The sequence below is a fragment of the Oncorhynchus tshawytscha genome, linkage group LG05 (genome assembly GCF_018296145.1).
Source record: "Oncorhynchus tshawytscha isolate Ot180627B linkage group LG05, Otsh_v2.0, whole genome shotgun sequence".
Lineage (NCBI taxonomy): Eukaryota > Metazoa > Chordata > Actinopteri > Salmoniformes > Salmonidae > Oncorhynchus > Oncorhynchus tshawytscha.
Window position 1 is genome coordinate 28,004,635 of NC_056433.1, and position 19,922 is coordinate 28,024,556.

General features: G+C 42.1%; 1 protein-coding gene across 2 annotated transcripts in view; it reads left to right on the top strand.

Moving 5' to 3' along the window:
* Nucleotides 1–19,922, top strand: part of jag2b (jagged canonical Notch ligand 2b) — a 104,959-nt gene that overhangs the window by 46,090 nt on the left and 38,947 nt on the right. For both annotated transcript variants that reach the window (XM_024420559.2, XM_024420561.2), the window contains exons 5-9: nucleotides 1,334–1,394; nucleotides 5,931–6,061; nucleotides 11,623–11,742; nucleotides 12,038–12,151; nucleotides 14,846–14,959. In XM_024420559.2, the coding sequence (XP_024276327.1) occupies nucleotides 1,334–1,394; nucleotides 5,931–6,061; nucleotides 11,623–11,742; nucleotides 12,038–12,151; nucleotides 14,846–14,959 (540 nt within the window). The remainder of the gene's footprint in view (nucleotides 1–1,333; nucleotides 1,395–5,930; nucleotides 6,062–11,622; nucleotides 11,743–12,037; nucleotides 12,152–14,845; nucleotides 14,960–19,922) is intronic.

A 19,922-nucleotide genomic window follows, 5' to 3' on the forward strand; every position in this document is an offset into this window, starting at 1 on the left:
ATCAAGCCATTGCTTTCCTCGTAGCTCAAGTGGTTTGCAAGGGATTTTACATTTTTCTAATGGTAGTATTTTTTGGGGGGGTTCTTTTTTTCACTGTGCTACTCTGTCCTGTGCAACCATTTTGCAATGCATCAGTGCAACAATGTTGTCACTGGCGAACGTGATCACACCATCGCGTGCGCTCTCTCTCTCTCCTTTCAAACACCCCTATTTTACATTCAGCAAGCTGGAATCTCTCCTCGATAGGGTAGTAGTAATTATAATGCTATGAATTAAGTTTACAATAAGCGATTGTAGTCTAGTTTTTCCTAGGATTCCAAGTAGCTGAGAGGCCAGGTGCGTAGATGCGCAGAGTGAACCGTGATGACGATGTCGCCCAGGTTAAAGTGTATGCAACCCATCATGCATTAGCTAAATATTAGCCCTAACAGTAGAGTGAATACCTAATGAATTTACAGTGAAGTATATATTTTAATAAGATTATGAAATGACAACCTACGATAGATAGTATGCTTCGCTCCAGTCCCCGCCGGCACGCAGCGCAAATCTCCCCAAATTAAGGTTTTTTATCATACCCAGGCTATAACACCACAATGCAATAATGCATTTTATTTATAGATTTTTTTATTTAAAAAATTTGAGTAAAGAATTCTAGACTGTAAACTGCAGTGGATATGCCATTTCAATAACTGCTAAAAGCCCTGCGTTTAATGTTTCATTGCAAAATAATCTGTCCTAGGCCTGATTTGGGCAACCATTTGGAGCAGTAATGGTCTCTTCTCGACAGTCTGCAATGTCCAGAAAGCCACATCAGCAGGACAGTAGGTTTTGTCAAAATATGGCCTGATGCGCTGTTTGTCGTGGATCATCATTCTCCGAAGTCATCCTATATAAAAAATTGCTCTGAAAGGGATCCAAACGATACCTCTCGTTATCGTTCTCGTTCTCCACTCTTTCTGTAATTATCACTGTAGTGTGAACACTCCTGTTCACTTGAATTAGAATTAATAAAAAAATAAATGTTACCGTAATTGGTGTGGACTGCCTTTTTAGAATGTGCTAGCTGCAGTGTAAAAGAGGTAGCGGGGTGTTGGTGGTAGTTTGGGGGAGATGGCGGGGCTCACTAAATCACCCCATTTGACCTTAGTAGTCAAGGGGTTAGCGGAGGGTGGAGAAGAGGTTTTCTTTTGGGGGTCCATGTTTTGCACTTTGAGTGAAAGCAAATAAACGAGCCCTTCTCCATGTGCCCCCCCTTCGCTTACTCTTTCTTGCTCTTTCTCTTAATACTCTGTTCTCGTTCACCCTCTCTACTCCCTCTCTTTCTCTCTCACAGCGATCTGCAAGCAAGGCTGCAACCTGTTACATGGAGACTGCTCAGTCCCGGGGGAATGCAAGTAAGCTCCTTTTAACATCTCCCTATCACAAATCATTTGCACTGAGCTAAGCGATACAACGTAATATTGTTTTATGACCAAGGTTTTCTGCCTACGATGTAACTTAGAAATATGATATCAATATTTGTGGTTGAGCTGAACATTAGAATGGAGTCATGAGTGCATTGAGATATAGCCTGCGGCATTTTGTGTTCACGTACAACTGACTCATTCTGTTCAGGGCAACTCAGGGTATAACGCCATGTCATTTTGTAACTGTACATCAAACATAGTGATCATAAACGTTGACACTGAGTTTTATGATATGGAAATGTGAAGTGCACATTTGGACTCGTGGGTGTTTGGCTTGCTTGCATGACATCAGTGGTATTTATTTTAATCCTCAGTCTCATCTTTCAAAATAGATGGAGCCCTCATAATTTACAGCTTTTCCCTCAATCTGACAATTTGCAAAAGTTTCCCATTAGCGGTAGGGATCAGGGTAACTTCTTCAGAATGACTGTCCGTTAAGACCCATACAGAGATGTGATGCATAGACCGTTAGCTCTGACGTCATGTATAGCATGTTACTGTACAGCCACTGCGCTCCAATTTAGGCGCTTATCAGTATCCGAATCTGCCATTTTCAATCCATATAAGGGTACGTGTGTAAAGGGCTACGGAATGGAGAGCCTGATGTATTTGTTTCCCTGTGAAGGGAGGATATTACACAATATCCTGTCAATCACCTAAACTTCCCACATTCCCCCAACCAACTCCCCCGTCTTACCGGATGGACTGACTGGCTTCCCTGCCGTCATCAGGAAGGGAGCGCTGGTACGAGCCACATTATTGCTAACAGGCCACTCAGAATGTGCCAGGGTTCAGTGAGCGGCAACCTCATTTCCTCGCTCTGTAACGAATCCAATTGAAAGGCCGCATCGTACTCGATCCAAAATAAAAAATTGAGGCACCTCTAAGCGGCCTCCGACAGTACAATTATAAAAATTTAAAAAAGAAGACCTTAAGACGAGGTCTTGAGCTGCAGCGGTTTACTGTGTTGGTGGGTACACATGTTATATTGGTCGAAGCAATAGACTTTTCCTGACACATTGTTGAGCCCTTACAATGCTCCTCGACTACTCATGGTATTTTGCAACCTCTGTTCTTAAAAGGACTCTAGCATTAGTCAAAGTGTAACAGAGGCTCAAATTGGACCCAACGTGCCACCCTGAGCCTATGCGCCTACCTGTGAAGTTTAATTCCAAAACCCTATATATCCAATCATGGCATGAGGATTGTTCAGTGACAGACAAGTTTAATTTCAGAGCGACAATCATAGTCTCTTTTGAAAATGCTATATCTGCCTCACTTGCAGAGAAAAAAGTAGCACTGCAATGTTTTACACAGTCAAATGTCACAAATTACTTTAAAGTTATGCAAATATTTTTGAAGTTTTTAAAAATTATTTAAAAGTATGTGTGTATATCAGTGAAAAAAGAAATGTCACTTTTTCAGGACACTGTCTTTCAAAGAGAATTTGTAAAAATCCAAATAACTTCACAGATCTTCATTGTAAAGGGTTTAAACACTGTTTCCCATACTTGTTCAATGAACCATAAACAATTAATGAACATGCACCTGCGAAACGGTCGTCAAGACACTAACCTCTTACAGACGGTAGGCAATTAAGGTCACAGTTATAAAAACTTAAGACACTAAAGAGGCTTTTGTACTGACACTGAAAAACACCAAGAAAGATTACCCGTGTCCCGGCTCCTCTGCATGAACGTGCAGTAGGCCTGTAAAGGCAGGTCCTCACCAGGCAACAACGTCGCCTATGGACACAAACCCACCGTCGCTAGACAGGACTGGCAAAAAGTGCTCTTCACTGATGAGTCGTGGTTTTGTCTCATCCAGGGTTGGTCAGATTTGCATTTATTGTCGCTGGAATGAGCATTACATCGAGGCCTTTACTCTGGAGGGTGATCGAGTTGGAGGGTCTGTCATGGGCTGGGGTGGTGTCACAGCATCATCGGACTGAGCTTGTTGTCATTGCAGACAATCTCAACGCTGTGCGTTACAGGGAAGACATCCTCCCTGATATGGGCTCATCCTGACATGACCCTCCAGCATGACAATGCCATACTGCTCATTCTGTGTATGATTTCCTGCAAGACAGGAATGTCAGTGTTCTGCCATGGCCAGCGAAGAGCCCGGATCTCAATCCCATTGAGCACGTCTGGGACCTGTTGGATCGGAGGGTGAGGGCTAGGGCCATTCCCCCAGAAATGTCCGGGAACTTGCAGGTGCCTTGGTGGAAGAGTGGGGCAACATCTCACCACAAGAACTGGCAAATCTGGTGTAGTCCATGAGGAGATGCACTGCAGTACCTAATGATACTGACTGACTTCTGGTTTTGACCCCCCCCCCCTTCTGCCTTTTGTTCAGGGATACATTATTCCATTTCTCTTAGTCACGTGTCTGTGGAACTCGTTCAGTTTGTCTCAGTTGTTGAATCTTATGTTCATACAAATATTTACATGTTAAGTTTGCTGAAAATAAACGCAGTTGACAGTGAGGACATTTCTTTTTTTTTGCGGGGAGAGATATATATCTCACACACAGTAATATAAGATCTGTATGTAAAATACACGTTTAGCTGGAATGTAATTTTCACAATGGATAAGTATATATGTTTTGACAACCCATTTTAATCTAAAATCTAATAGTAATTTTACAGACACAAAGGTACCCATAAGCATTCATTTCTTCGGGAAAAAATAACAAATGTGAAATATTGGTCTATAGGGTTCTGGAAATATACTATGTGATATTACTAGTAAACGCGTAACCTGGCAACCCCATGAGCCGAGTGTACACTTAAGTTTAAATATACACGCAATCGCCCTTGGGCAGCCTCGTAGGCACAGAGAGTTTGGAAAGATCTCCAGTGGGAGAAGGGGGGGCAGGGGCTATTTTGGATACCTCAAAGGAGTCATTAGAGGTGGATTTGGACTGGAGCCATATTTGATGTGTAGGCTGGAGACATTCACAGCTATAGTGAGCATAGTTTGTTTCTTGCTCTGTAGGGTCTACTACTGTAAAGCACATTTATAATGAGTGTGGAAATACATTTGAATTTGATTCTGGATTTTTTTTTTTAAATGACTACTTTATGCAGCAATATGTCTTTTTAGTTTGAGTATAAATGGAGAATGGGCCTAAATGTCTAAACCCTTTGAAATACAGAGTAAGATTGAAGCTATTTATGCTCTTACCATGACAACAATGGAAGAATGGAAACCGTTTACTGGCCTCCGATGCAAATTAACTGACTTCGACCGTGCAAAAGATCTAACGAACTGTTAGCCTGAGGAATTTTACCCCTGTTAGCATAGCATTAGCCTTACAGCAAGGGCACATCCTTGGCGGGGGTGTCAAACATGCAAGCCCATTCAATCCGTCCCACATTGAAATGAACAAATTGAAACTGTATAGAAAGGATAGTTAGTCTTTTCACTCTGTCTTGCTTGCTAACAGTTATCAAAATGAAAGCTAAAGACAATTTTTGGCTAATTTTGACACTGAGGAAATATAATACATTTTAAATGCAGCCCTCCAGACATTGGTGCCATGCGGCCCGCGTGGCAAAATTAGTTTGGCAACTCTGCTCTAGCTGTTAGCATAAATATTCGCACAGCTGCAATTGGTCATGTTGTACTTGTGTTTGAGCTACTGCTAACAGGACACTTCTCAAGCCTCCTATACAGTGGAGGAGCAGCATGCTAGGTATGCAGCTAGCAGAGTTATGGAGACCTTGCCTGTGAGAGGAGCAGCAGCTGGACGTGCCGGTGCTGCAGGAGAGCAAGGCTCAAAATACCCCCAGCAGCTCCAAAACTGACAAGACAGCTGGGCTGACTGAATGCTCCGTATCGGAAAACCACTGGCCTTGGAATAGCAGGGTGCTGCTGTGTGAAATGATTGGTGCACACACACGCACTGATGCTTTGACTCACCACACACACCGCGTACCGCCACAACAGCCTAGGAACCTCCCCCCAACGGTATTGGCCCCTATGGAACTATGGAAGTATTCTTAACCTCTAGTGCCCTGGAATGTTCTGCTAAGATTAGTTGGCATAAGGCCTTGATGGATGGAGGGATGGGTGAAAAGAGGTTGGATTCATTTAGAATTACTTGCTCTTTCGCCCATTCCCAACTAAGCTCCTACCCCCTATGCACGATTTGAAAGGGTTGTATAGCTCTAAGCATTGTCTACAATTCCACCTCGCCTATTAGAAGGAAAAGGTGAGCTTAATCATACAATGCTTTACACTTATTCAATCCTCCTCTCAGATCCACACAAGTGCAGCCAAAGGGTTCACGGATTGGTTTGCGATTGACAATAGCCTGACTTTTTCAGTGGAAAACTTACTGAAACATTGTCTACCTGGACTTGTCCCATGAGACATGCTCATTCTGTGACAACCATTTTCCATTGCGTGCCCTAATGACCATGTGTGTGTTGATGACGCTTGCCCTTGATGTCCATAGGTGCAACTATGGCTGGCAGGGCCAGTTCTGTGACGAGTGTGTCCCCTACCCAGGCTGTGTTCATGGGACCTGTGTCATACCCTGGCAATGTAGCTGTGAGCGCAACTGGGGAGGCCTGCTGTGTGACAAAGGTAAGGCATAGGCGCACATGCACACCATGGCTTGCATTTTAAGTGAAATCAAGTCAAATACTGTACATTTTAAAAGGGACGTTTCCACCCAGGTAGATGCCAGTCTTTCCCAGTCATTTGGGATTGAGGTCTGACGACAATACCTGGTGCATGTAACAAAGGTGGCGTGGAATACGGACTGACCATGAGCAGTTTGGATGCATGCGCATATTATACTGTGTGTGTGTATACACTACTGTTCAAAAGTTTGGGGTCACTTAGAAATTTCCATGTTTTTGAAAGAAAAGCAAAACAATTAAAATATCAAATTGATCAGAAATACAGTATAGACATTGTTAATGTTGTAAATGACTAATATAGCTGGAAACGGCAGATTTTGTTTTAAATGGAATATCTACGTAGGGGTACAGAGGCCCATTATGAGCAACCATCACTCTTGTGTTCCAATGGCACGTTGTTAGCTAATCCAAGTTTATCATTTTAAAAGGCAAATTGATCATTAGGAAACACTTTGCAATTATGTTAGCACAGCTGAAAACTGTTTTGCTGATTAAAGAAGCAATAAAACTGACCTTCTTTAGACTAGTTGAGTATCTGGAGCATCAGCATTTGTGGGTTCGATTACAGGCTCAAAATGGCCAGATATGACCTTTCTTCTGAATCTCGTCAGTCTATTCTTGTTCTGAGAAATGAAGGCTATTCCATGAGAGAAATTACCAAGAAACTGAAGATCTTGTACAACTCTGTACTGCTGCCTTCACAGTAATTTCTCGCATGGAATAGCCTTCATTTTTGCAAACAAGCATAGAAAGGTCTTTGTTTCTGGCCATTTTGAGCCTGTAATCGAACCCACACATGCTGATGCTCCAGATACTCAACTAGTCCAAAGAAGGCCAGTTGTATTGCTTCATTAATCAGAACAACAGTTTTCAGCTGTGCTAACATAATTGCAAAATACTTTTCTAATGATCAATTTGCCTTCTAAAATAATCTTGGATTAGCTAACTTTTAGATTAACTGTCTTCAAAGTAATGACTCGGGACGTCGGGTTTGATATGACAACTTCTTTTAGTAATAATTCTACAGAGCAATGCAGGTAAGATGCTAGCAGAAAATCAGCTTAATCACCTTGCACCTGAACATAACTGGTGTGTTCTCTCTCATTCCTGTTGCAAGGCATTCTGGAACTTGCAGTCAAAAGCGTAATTCAATACTAACCAATACAATTACATATGTAAATTACTCTAAAGAAATGTCTTTAGATACAGCTCAATGAATTAACTTAATCATTAACTCTAACACATTAAAGTTACAACACTAACACAATGTGCCATTGGAACAGAGGAGTGATGGTTGCTGTTAATGGGCCTCTGTACGCCTATGTAGATATTACTTTAAAAAATCTGCCGTTTCCAGCTACAATAGTCTATTACAAAATTAACAATGTCTACACTTTATTTCTGATAAATTTGATGTTATATTAATGGACACCTTTTTTGGGGACAGTTCTAAGTGACCCCTAACTTTTGAACGTGTGTGTATGTAAAGCGAACCACACACACACACAGTTGAAGTCAGAAGTTTACATACACTTAGGTTGGAGTCATTAAAACTTGTTTTTTAACCACTCCACACATTTCTTGTTAACAAACTGTAGTTTGGGAAGTCGGTTAGGACATCTACTTTGTGCATAAGTCCTTTTTCCAACAATTATTTAGACAGATTATTTCACAGGTACACCTCCATTTGACATCATTTGAGTCAATTGGAGGTGTACCTGTGAATGTATTTCAAGGCCTACCTTCAAACTCGGTGCCTCTTTGCTTGATATCATGGGAAAATCAAAAGAAATCGGCCAAGACTTCAGAAAAATAATTGTAGACGTCCAAGTCTGGCTCATCATTGGGAGCAATTTCCAAATGCCTGAAGGTACCACATTCATCTGTACAAACAATAGTACGCAAGCATGAACACCATGGGACCACGCAGCCATGATACTGCTCAGGAAGGGGATGAATTCTGTCTCCTCCAGATGAACGTACTTCGGTGCGAAAAGTGCAAATCAATCCCACAACAGCAGCAAAGGACCTTGTGAAGATGCTGGAGGAAAGGGGTACAAAAGAATCTATAGCCACAGTAAAATGAGTCCTATATCGACATAACCTGAAAGGCCGCTCGGCAAGGAAGAAGCCACTGCTCCAAAACTGCCATATAAAAAACACAACGGTTTGCAACTGCACATGGGGACAAAGATTGCACTTTTTGGAGAAATGTATTCTGGTCTGATGAAACAAAAATAGAACTGTTTGGCTGTTATGACCATCGTTATGTTTGGAGGAAAAATGGGGAGGCTTGCAAGCCGAAGAACACCATCCCAACCGTGAAGCATGAGGGTGACTGCATCATGTTGTGAGGGTGCTTTGCTGCAGGAGGGACTGGTGCACTTCACAAAATAGATGACATGATGAGGTAGGAAAATGATGTGGATATATTGAAGCAACGTCTCAAGACATCAGTCAGGAAGTTAAAGCGTGGTAGCAAATGGGTCTTCCAAATGGACAATGACCCCAAGCATACTTCAAAAGTTGTGGCAAAATGGCTTAAGGACAACAAAGTCAAGGTATTGTAGTGGCCATCACAAATCCTTGACCTCAATCCTATAGAAAAATTTGTGGGCAGAACTGAAAAAGCATGTGAGCAAGGAGGCCTATAAACCTGACTCAGTTGCACCAGCTCTGTCAGGAGGAATGGGCCAAAATTCACCCAACTTATTGTGAGAAGCTTGTGGAAGGCTACCTGAAAAGTTTGAACCAAGTTAAACAATTTTTAAAGGCAATACGTTCAATTAGTATTTGGTAGCATGTAAACATTTCACATTCTTAAAATAAAGTGGTGATCCTTTTACTAGGATTAAATGTCTGGAATTGTGAAAAACTGAGTTTAAATGTATTTGGCTAAGGTGTATGTAAGCTTCCAACTTCAACTATACATACATGCATTGCAGTACATTACCAAAAGTATGTATTTGGCCACCTGCTCGTTGAATATCTCATTCCAAAATCATGGGTGTTAATATTGAGTTGGTCCCCCTCTTTGCTGCTATAACAGCCTCCGTTCTTCTGGGAAGGCTTTCCACTAGATGTTGTAACATTGTTGCCGTGACCAGAGCATGCCCACTAGTTCCAGAGACGCAAAACCATTGCACTGTAACAAATAGCATTACTGCCTCTTACAACAAGCAGATTTGCTGCTTGTTGCGGCGTCAGCATTGCTGGTTGCTGTGGAGACAAACCAATCCCCTTAGTAACTGATCCTGTTTTTGTTTCTTTGATCCCTATTCATAATGCACAAATCAAAGTAGAAAATGGCCTGATTTCCCAAATGCATCTTAAGGTTAAGTTCATTGTGAGGACTTTCGTAGGAGCAGTGTTTCCCAAAACCATTTACTAAAGTTGCAGTTGAAATAGCTTGTTATTTACAGACTCAGACCACTCGTAGAACGGCCAAGTCTGTCGCTAGATGCATTTTCCCCCTACCGCTTCATTTTATACACCAAAAATCTCTACTAAACACAGAATCGAGATGTCTTTCAGTGACCACCGATAACTTCACAATGAAGCTGACTACAAATACGAAGTTGCTGATGTCATTGCAATTGTTACAAGCAAAGCATAAAAAGATGCATCAAATGAAAACCGAGATGATTGAATTAACAGATGTATAGGCTACATAGGTTGTTCATTCAATTGACATTTATTTAGCCTACAATTAGCAATCTAATTTCTACCTCAATGTATTTCATGATATGTAACCACGTGCGCAATGTGCCAAATCTTGAGTTAATGCGTTATTATAGGTTAAGCATTAGGATAAGCCACCTCAATATTTGCAGCCATAGCTAATATCTCTCTAGGAGCTGATCCATCATCAGTATTATGGAATAATTGTGTTAAGGTAAGAATTCAATGTTGAAAGCTCATCTGAGAGCAGCGTTGCCTTTCTTTCGATCTTATCAGTATCGACACTGCCTTAACGACTCACTTAGGCAAAGTTCTGTCTGCTTTTTGGGGAACGCATGTTACATCTTCGGCCGTTGTGGGAAAAATGCATTGTTTTAACAATTAGTAACCCTAAGTTCCATCGCTATCGGGACACCGGGCCCAAAGCCTGACTGTTTTTTTTAGTTGCCTCAGATAATGAATCTAAGATCAATTTGGTCTCTTTACTCTTTGTAATACTTAAGCTTTGGAGTTGGCCAGGGAAAACTGATCCTAGAGGAAACCTCTAACCAGAGCTGACAATCGGGCCCCGCTAATGACTGGTGGAGATGGAAACTTGTGGCTACTGCAAAGGGACGTCCTTCTAGCTGTTGGCATAGTTATATAAACACACAACACTGCTAGTACATAGTGATAGTAGTAATGCTACTTTTTTGTTAGCGTTACTGCTAACAGGGTGTTTATTTGAGTTGATACTGATGGTTACAGCAGAGGAAATCCCTCTAGCTGTTAGCATAAACACCTAACACATAGTAGTAATTGTACATTTGTGTTAATCGCTCCACTTCACGCCGTTATTATACTTGGGTGTGGAGTCTTATTATTATTTTTTTGCATGCATCCCTGGACTCCCAAATGGCAACAATCACAAGGGGGCAATGGCAGAGATTCTCATTGTCTTCCCATTTTGTGGTAAAGACAAAGAAGAAATACTTTGAAAAATAACTACTGTAAGCTAATTTGAAAAAGAACCAACTGCATATTTACATAATAGCTACTTGTAATGAAAGGTGAGGTTTGTTTTACATTACCTTGTTTTGTGCCTGCCAGTAGGCTACAATGTTTGAATTATAGTTTGAACAGTAGACTGCTTATATGATGCAAAGCCTATAGGCGGAACTACTTACTACAAGGAGCCACCCATTTTGTGATGAAAAATGACGTTCTCGTACTGCATTACACTCCAAATCTTTACGTTGTGTACAGTCTGTCGTGCTTCTTAGGGTGAAGTTAGCATGGTGATAGGATACTAGTGTCAAGACCTTACTGTAGTGGCCATAGGGACACCCAATCCTCCCTCTGCCCTCAGTCACTGTGTACTTTCTAGTATGAGAGGAGGTACACAGGTCCCTAGTGGGGTCCAATCCCTCTTTATTTATTCACAAGGCCTTTAGGGGGGGAACAGAACAGCCTCAGGGCTTGATACATCGTAACACTTACATTGTACTATGTTGGCTGACTTTGGGATGCGTCCCAAATGACACCCCTTTTGCGCTATTTGGGACGCATCCAGTGTGTGCTTACCAAATCTAAATTCCCCTAGCCTCTAGACAAGTTTTATTTTTTTAAATATTTTTTTTGTAGAACTTAACAGTATTTAAAAATGCGCTATATGGGAATACTTTAGCTCTGTCTTGCCTTCAGGATAGGCTTACACCTTTCCAGTCATTTCACATCTGCACACAGTGTCTGGTGGGGTGCTGTAGAGAACCAGAATTATAGTGTAAGAGAGGTGGGGGGCTTGATTTAGTGTTCCTAATCTGTGTGTGTAATTATGCCCAGATCTGAATTACTGTGGCAGACACCAGCCGTGCGTGAACGGCGGCACCTGCATGAACACGGAGCCGGATGAGTATCGTTGTGCCTGTCCCGACGGCTACTCTGGCAAGACCTGCGAGATAGGTGAGACACAGAATACAAGCTACCACTCAAAAAGGCTTAAAGGCCCAGCTCTCTTTCTTCCCCTAGATCCTAGTTCTCCGCTGGCCACTTCCATGTTTTTCACAAATACTTTGGAAGGGCTTAAAGGCCTGTTCCCATTTGACCTCTGCCCTCTTACCCTAGTTTCCACTCCAGGTGGTCTTAAAGGTCCTGTTGCATTTTGACCCCTTTAGGACTTTTCCCAGATTTTGACCTGCTCGTTTGTATAGTGATGTGTTTGTGTATCTGCACGTGTGTGTGTGTGTGTGTTCTACAGCTGAGCACGCCTGTGTGTCCGACCCGTGTGCCAACAGCGGCACGTGCCACGAGGTCCCTTCTGGTTTCGAGTGCCACTGCCCTCCGGGGTGGGAGGGGCCCACCTGCGCCAACGGTGAGAACACCACCCCTTTTTGTCTTAAACATCTCCCTCCATATCTGTACCGTCTCCGACTCTTTCCTTTGTGACGCTTGCGTTTCCATCCGAGCTTGATACAAACAGTGAACCTTGGCCTCGTTCCAACAGTTCCTGTGGAAGTTGCCCATAAACCACAGATCTAGGATCATATTTTATAGCGCCAATCTTATCCTACTCTTATCATGCATTTTGAAAGTATTGGAATAGGGCCTGTGACTTGTTTTCTCTCCATCTAGCTAGCCCATCCCACTCTTCTTCCTTTAACGCCTTCCCTCTCCTTGGTGGCCATCCCTGCAGTAGAGTGTACGTTGCACCTTCCACACATACACACAATGTGTGCCCCCCCCACCCCTACCTGTCCCATCAAGGTGCTTTCCCTAGTCCCCCAAGGTGTGTAGCTATCTGGCCTAAAGTATTGTACTGGTAATGGAGAGTGACTGTGATTGCAGAAGTCCTGTGTTTGTTTCTCCATGCCCGTATCAGAAGTGCAAGGAGAGGGCTTTAATAGCAGCTAATCTGCTGGGGCCTGGATTATGCTAATCGTGTTATGCTACCATGACAGTCTTCCCTCTCGCTCTCTTTTGCTTTCTCTCTCTGCTCTTTTGCTTTCTCTATTGCTCTTGCTTTATTTGTCTTTTTTTCTTGCATCTGACTCTACCTCTAACATCATGTTTCTTGTGCTCTTTCTCTTTCAACTGCATCTCTTGGACTCCCCCTTTAACTATCTTATTGCTCTCTCACTCCCTTCCTCTTTCTCAGTGACTGCGTAAGACTCTTAGCATGTGGTGCTGCTATAAGTTATTGATGCGTTCTCTGCCAACAAGCTCCTGAAAATAGGCTTTGTGGTCACTTTTAAAATAATGAAATGCAGTTAGCCAACACCTCTGCACTAGTGAGCTCAGGTACGCTTTAACAAGATGCCGGAGGTGAATTGTAGCGAAGGGTAGCGTTTTGATATACTATCAATCTTTAGACGTTTACTGGAATCAGGACGGAATTAGCAGGACACTCAGTAATCCTCTAAACCTGGTTATTTTGAGAAAATTACTGGAATTTTGCGACCTTTGTTTTATAGGGGAGGTGATTATCTAAAGTCATACATGCCTCTTAGCAGACAATCTCATCCAAAGTGACTAACAGTACATTGAGTGCCTGTTTTTTTTAATGTGATTGCTGCAGGAATTGAACCCACAACCTTGGCCTACAGGTTTTATTCATTGAGATCAAATCTATTTTTCAAGAAACCTGGTCCAACAGCAGCAGGGGGAACAAAGTTTCAGACAACTTGCATGCACTAACACATTGAACAAAACTATAGACATACAGTTACATGTCATAACTAAAAAACAACTGACCTAAAGACAGTTACTCTTCTATGATATTTACATTGACCAGGTGTTTTTAAACTCCACCAACGTGACTTTTTAATATGTACATGTGAGAATTCCAGGACCATGGAATTGAGTAACTAAAGCTATTTCTACCATGACCTGTTCTAATTCTTGCTACTCTTAAAAGCAAATGAGAATGGGACTGTAATTTTAATAATTATTCACTGAACTGATTAAAGAATAACAGTGGTATTTTACACAATATGGCCTTATAACTCAGTGTATACCAGTGTTTAAGACTGCAAGATCAATGACTACCAGCCGACGGCGCTGTAGAAATCACAAGGATGTGTTTGATTGATAATGAACCTGAGGGCCACATGATATACTGAATCAAATGTGCTCAGGGTAGTTAGTGGTTGAGGCATATATCTATATCTATATATATCTCTCTATCCCTACCTACCACTAAAGACTGCCGGTAATGTTTATCGTACCAGCGCCTTTCTGGCCTTCAGAGAAAAACAAGCCTTATGCCAGTAATTAAAACCTATCTTGAGCTTCCTTATCAAGTTCTCCACATGAACAGTGAAGCTCAGCTTGTCACCAACCCCCACACCCAAATATTTGTACCCTTTGACTTGCTCTATAATATGTCCATCCAATGTAGCAATGACATGATTAGTAACATGCCTGGCATTAGAAAATACCATGCATTTTGTTTTACCTGAATTCAAGACCAGCTTCAAATCATACAGATTCTGTTATATGGTGTTAAATGCTCGTTGGGCATTTTCAAATGCTTAAGATCAACTACTACCACTTGAATAAAGAACAGTGTCATCTGCATAAAAACAAACATCCACTGTTTCAATATGATCCCTAATGTTATACAAAATGATCAACAGTGGGCCCAAAATAGAACCTTGCGGAACACCTGAGCACAACTTTATGGACTCAGATTTACAACCATCCGCCATTACACATTGTGTACAATTTGATTGGTTTATAAATGACCTATTTAGAGGATGACCAGTAATTCCACAACATTTTAATCTTTGCACCAACAAAGCATGGTCCACGGTGTCAAATGCCTTCGGCAAATCAATAAAGATGCATTCAATTCAACCATCTGAGCCACACCGGGCCATTGTGTTTATAGAAATTGTTACTGGATAACAAAGTAGAGGTTGTAATTCAATCGAAATCGGTCACCACATTATTTCATATTAAACGCGATGTATTGTTAAATGTTAAACACTGACTTAGTATAGTATGCCAAATGTGTGGCAATGTGTTTGTGCTGTTTATTTAATTTTGTCTTTTTGGTTTTACTCAGACATGGACGAATGTGCGTCCAGTCCTTGTGCCCAGGGCGGGACATGCATCGATCTGGAGAACGGCTTTGAGTGTGTGTGCCCCCCACAGTGGGGTGGGAAGACCTGCCAGATCGGTAAGACCCTCTGATCACACACCCCACCCAAATCAGACTGCATGAGTGTCTCTGGTGCATCCAGACATGATTTTACAACAATCCATTAAAGTAGGGCTGACCCCATTTTTAGTCGACTAATAAATTTGTCGATGGCCTGTTGATCGACCAAGATTTTAAAAAATGTATCAAGCAGTGTCATATAGCATTATTTTTTTAAATTATTTTTTTTAAAGTATGGCAGACACCTTTCTTGATTCACACGTGTCTCAGTGGACTAATCCATTGCGGAGGCTACGGGGATGGCTCACCAGTAGTACATTTACTGTTAATTCCCATAATATCTAATGCACAATGTTTATTTGGTTACGATCATTTGTTAATGCATTCATTTATTATTATAATTGTCAGTGGACACGTTGTTTGTCGCCCACACAACATAGGCTACACTTGTGAGGAAAAGTTTTAGTTTTTTTCTGTCCATTTACAAGTTGTCAATTTATTAATTGTCTTTTGTCTGTAGAGCTCCTGTCAAAGTTGAGTAAGGACATGCACCTGATTATGCATAGAAGTAGGCCTAGGCTACCTGGCCTGTGCAAATGTAGGTCTATAAATGTGCCCATTTGTGGGTCTGATTAGTATTTCTGACTTGTCTTAGCTTACCACCACTGAAGCTTTTCAAAGACGTTTTCTTCACCTCAAACAGCAAGTAAACGAAATCTGTCTTTATGTCCATTGACATGACAATAGTTCTTCATCGTAGCCTATTTGTAAAATCTTTCCAGCTCCCAGTGTGAAAAGGGGAAAAAAATGTATCCTCTAATCCGGTGGAAACATAAAATAGGGCTACCTGATATAGTTCTTGTGCAAATAGCCTACACTTGTCTCTGTTCAGAGTTACTCTGAGGGGCCACAATGTTGCAAGTTTGCTAGTGCACGCTTCAGGCCAGACCCAAGTTAGTTGATATAGTGTTTAAAGTTCCTTGCAGACAGGCTATGCATAACATGTTATTTATAGGATATTTTATCAGGGTATTTTATACCTTCAGGCTGCAATGTTTTTATTTATTGGCTTTATGTAGGCAATTTTTTACATAGTTAGCAATAAAGTGACCTTTAGAATTTTGATTTACCACATAATGATTGAGATACAAAGATTTTATTATAAATGAAATGAAACTGTTCCCTAAATGTGTGTATGAAAATCATAAATTGGCACTCCAAATTGAAAAGTTTGACCACCCCAGTTGTAGCCTATTACCTACCGGCTACTTTAGGAGCTTAATGGCATAATCTGCTGGGTTCCTGGTTGGATGCGCACTGTGTTAAGAAGCAGTGCGGCTTGGTTGGGTTATGTTTCGGAGGACGCATGACTTTCGACCTTCACCTCTCCCGAGCCCGTACGGGAGTTGTAGCGATGAGACAAGTTAGTAACTACTAATATTTGGTTACTACGAAATTGGGGAGAAAAAGGGGGTAAAAATCTCAACCCCCCCCCCCAAAAATAACACATAGGGTATGTCTAATATATAGGGGAAAATACATTGTAAAAAATGTTGACTCCGGGCCTCCCGATTGTCACAGGTGTCTAAGGCACTGCATCACAGTGCTAGAGGTGTCACTACAGATCCAGGTTTGATCCTGGGCTGTATCACAACCGGCCGTGATCGGGAGTCCCTTAGGGTGGTGCGGAATTTGCCCGGCGTTGTCCGGCTTAAGGGAGGGTTTACTTGGCTCATCACGCTTTAATGACTCCTTGTGGTCGGCCGGGCACCTGCAGGTTGACCGCTTGTCAGGTGAACAGTGTTTCCTCCGACACTGGTGCGTCTGGCTTCCGAGTTAAGAAGCTCGGTTTGGCGGGTCATGTTTCAGGGGACTGCTGAGCAGCGATGAAATTGGGTAGAAAAAGGGGGTTAAATACAACTCTAATATATATATTTGTATATTTGTATAAAGATTCGATTGGTCAAAAAACATGACTCTAGGTCAACTTTTTTTCTTTTCGGACATTAAAGGGCTAGTTCATCCAAATTAACAATGTACATATTTGCTTACTTGCCATGACGGAAGTCTATCGACCGCGAGAGACGGCAATCCATTCTTTGGATTTGTGAATCTAGCTACTTCCGCTAATATTAGCTTTTTGGTGAACTATCCTTTTAAGTACACCATTGATCAGTGGAGAGTCCACTCGCATGACAATTACCAATAGTTTCTTCCATAGCCCCAGGAAGGAGGGTGCTGCTGCAGACCCTTTTTTTTTCTTCACTGAAGTAGTGTACTGGGCCTTTGCTAGTCCTGTATTAATGGACCGATGTACCTGCGCTACAGACTGCTATATTTTTTTTCTCAAAAGTAGTGCACTGTGCTTTACTGATTCTCAGCCCCCCCTCCCCCTCCCTTCCACTCAAATTACAGGAAGTAATGCCATGTCCATTCAGATTGCAACCATTGACATTGCAGGAATAAAATGTGTACATCCAATCACATTACAATGAGCAATGCTATCACTAGCCGTACAATCCTGTATGATTGGTTTGTATATGTGTTTTTTGTGTGTGTACTTCCTTCCACCCCATTGAGTCTACATTACTCCTGTGGTCATTACACTGGGCCGCTCAAATTAAGATGGCTACTGTCCGCAACACGATGCGGGTGCCTTCAGAGCACAGCGATGTACACTGGAAACTGCTTGGCAACCGCTACACTCGAACCTCAATGACCACAAGTCATGAGTGCTATTGTCTATGACCAGAGTCCCGTGTCACATTTTTCTTTCATCTTTGTTTATTTATCCACTCGTACCTGATTGAGAGGAAGCGTGGTGTGCCAGAAAGAGGATTATGACCTGGAAACAAGCTCCGGGGGGGGGGGACCTGGTCTCCCCTTACAAAGCTGGAACCGTAACCTGGTCTCCCCTTACTACCTGAGTGTTGGATGTTTGGGTTTCGAAGAGTACAGGTGTGCGAGTGGACTGGCCATGCTCCCAGGCACAGCCCCCCTCCTGAATATTTAATATGCTAATAAGCAGCAGGGCTTTCTATTTTTTATTTTTTTTAGGTGGTTTAAGAAGATTAGAGTCTCAGGTGTCAACTGCTTTTTTTGACAGGATAGGCCCAAACAAGTTATCTGGGTGGCTGGATGGAGGGAGTTGAGAGATGACCGGTGGAGGAGATGCAGTCCACAACCTTTTCAACTCTTTGCCACTCATGTAGTGTGCGTAGGAGGGACTAGGAATCAATTTAGGATTCAGGGATAGAGTGGAACTTCTTCTTGTTGGACTAAAATGGCTGACTGGATAATAAGTGTATTGCTCCCACCAGTAGTATAGGCTTATACATTTCCCTCCACTTGCCAAAAATGAAGGGGAGCTTTACCCTAACCTTTGTATGTTAAAGGGATTTTGTACCATTCTTTACTGTAGTTTGTTATAAGTGGGAGAGACTGACAAGAGGACTCCTTTTGTGCTGATGTGTTGGTGGTGGGGCTTCAATGTGCCTTTTCACCTCTTTCTTCCCCCTCTCACTCATCTTTCTCTCACCTCTCTATTAGAGGTCGACCGATTATGATTTTTCAACGCCGATACCGATTATTTGAGGACAAAATAGCCGCTACCGATTCATCGGCTGATTTTAAATTTAAAAAATGTATATTTTTATATAGCCTATAATTTTCATCATAGGTACACTTCAACTATGACAGACAAAATGAGGGGGGAAAAATCCAGAAAATGACATTGTAGGATTTTTTATGAATTTATTTGCAAATTATGGTGGAAAATAAGTATTTGGTCATCTACAAACAAGCAAGATTTCTGGCTCTCTCAGACCTGTAACTTCTTTAAGAGGCTCTCCTGTCCTCCACTCGTTACCTGTATTAATGGCACCTGTTTGAACTTATCAGTCTAAGAGACACCTGTCCACAACCTCAGTCACACTCCAAACTCCACTATAGCCAAGACCAAAGAGCTGTCAAAGGACACCAGAAACAAAATTGTAGACCTGCACCAGGCTGGGAAGACTGAATCTGCAATAGGTAAGCAGCTTGGTTTGAAAAAATCAACTGTGGGAGCAATTATTAGGAAATGGAAGACATACAAGACCACTGATAATCTCCCTCGATCTGGGGCTCCACGCAAGATCTCACCCCGTGGGGTCAAAATGATCACAAAAACAGAGAGCAAAAATCCCAGAACCACACGGGGGGACCTAGTGAATGACCTGCAGAGAGCTGGGACCAAAGTAACAAAGCCTACCATCAGTAACACACTATGCCGCCAGGGACTCAAATCCTGCAGTGCCAGACGTGTCCCCCTGCTTAAGCCAGTACATGTCCAGGCCCGTCTGAAGTTTGCTAGAGAGCATTTGGATGATCCAGAAGAAGATTGGGAGAATGTCATATGGTCAGATGAAACCAAAATATAACTTTTTGGTAAAAACTCAACTCGTTGTGTTTGGAGGACAAAGAATGTGAGTTGCATCCAAAGAACACCATACCTACTGTGAAGCATGGGGGTGGAAACATCATGCTTTGGGGCTGTTTTTGTGCAAAGGGACCAGGACGACTGATCCGTGTAAAGGAAAGAATGAATGGGGCTATGTATCGTGAGATTTTGAGTGAAAACATCTTTCCATCAGCAAGGGCATTAAAGATGAAACGTGGCTGGGTCTTTCAGCCTGACAATGATCCCAAACACACCGCCCGGGCAACGAAGGAGTGGCTTCATAAGAAGCTTTTCAAGGTCCTGGAATGGCCTAGCCAGTCTCCAGATCTCAACCCCATAGAACGTCTTTGGAGGGAGTTGAAAGTCCGTGTTGCCCAGCAACAGCCCCAAAACATCACTGCTCTAGAGAAGATCTGCATGGAGGAATGGGCCAAAACACCAGCAACAGTGTGTGAACCTTGTGAAGACTTACAGAAAACGTTTGACCTTTGTTGGCCATGATAAAGTATAGAGAAACTTTGTTTATTGACCAAATACTTA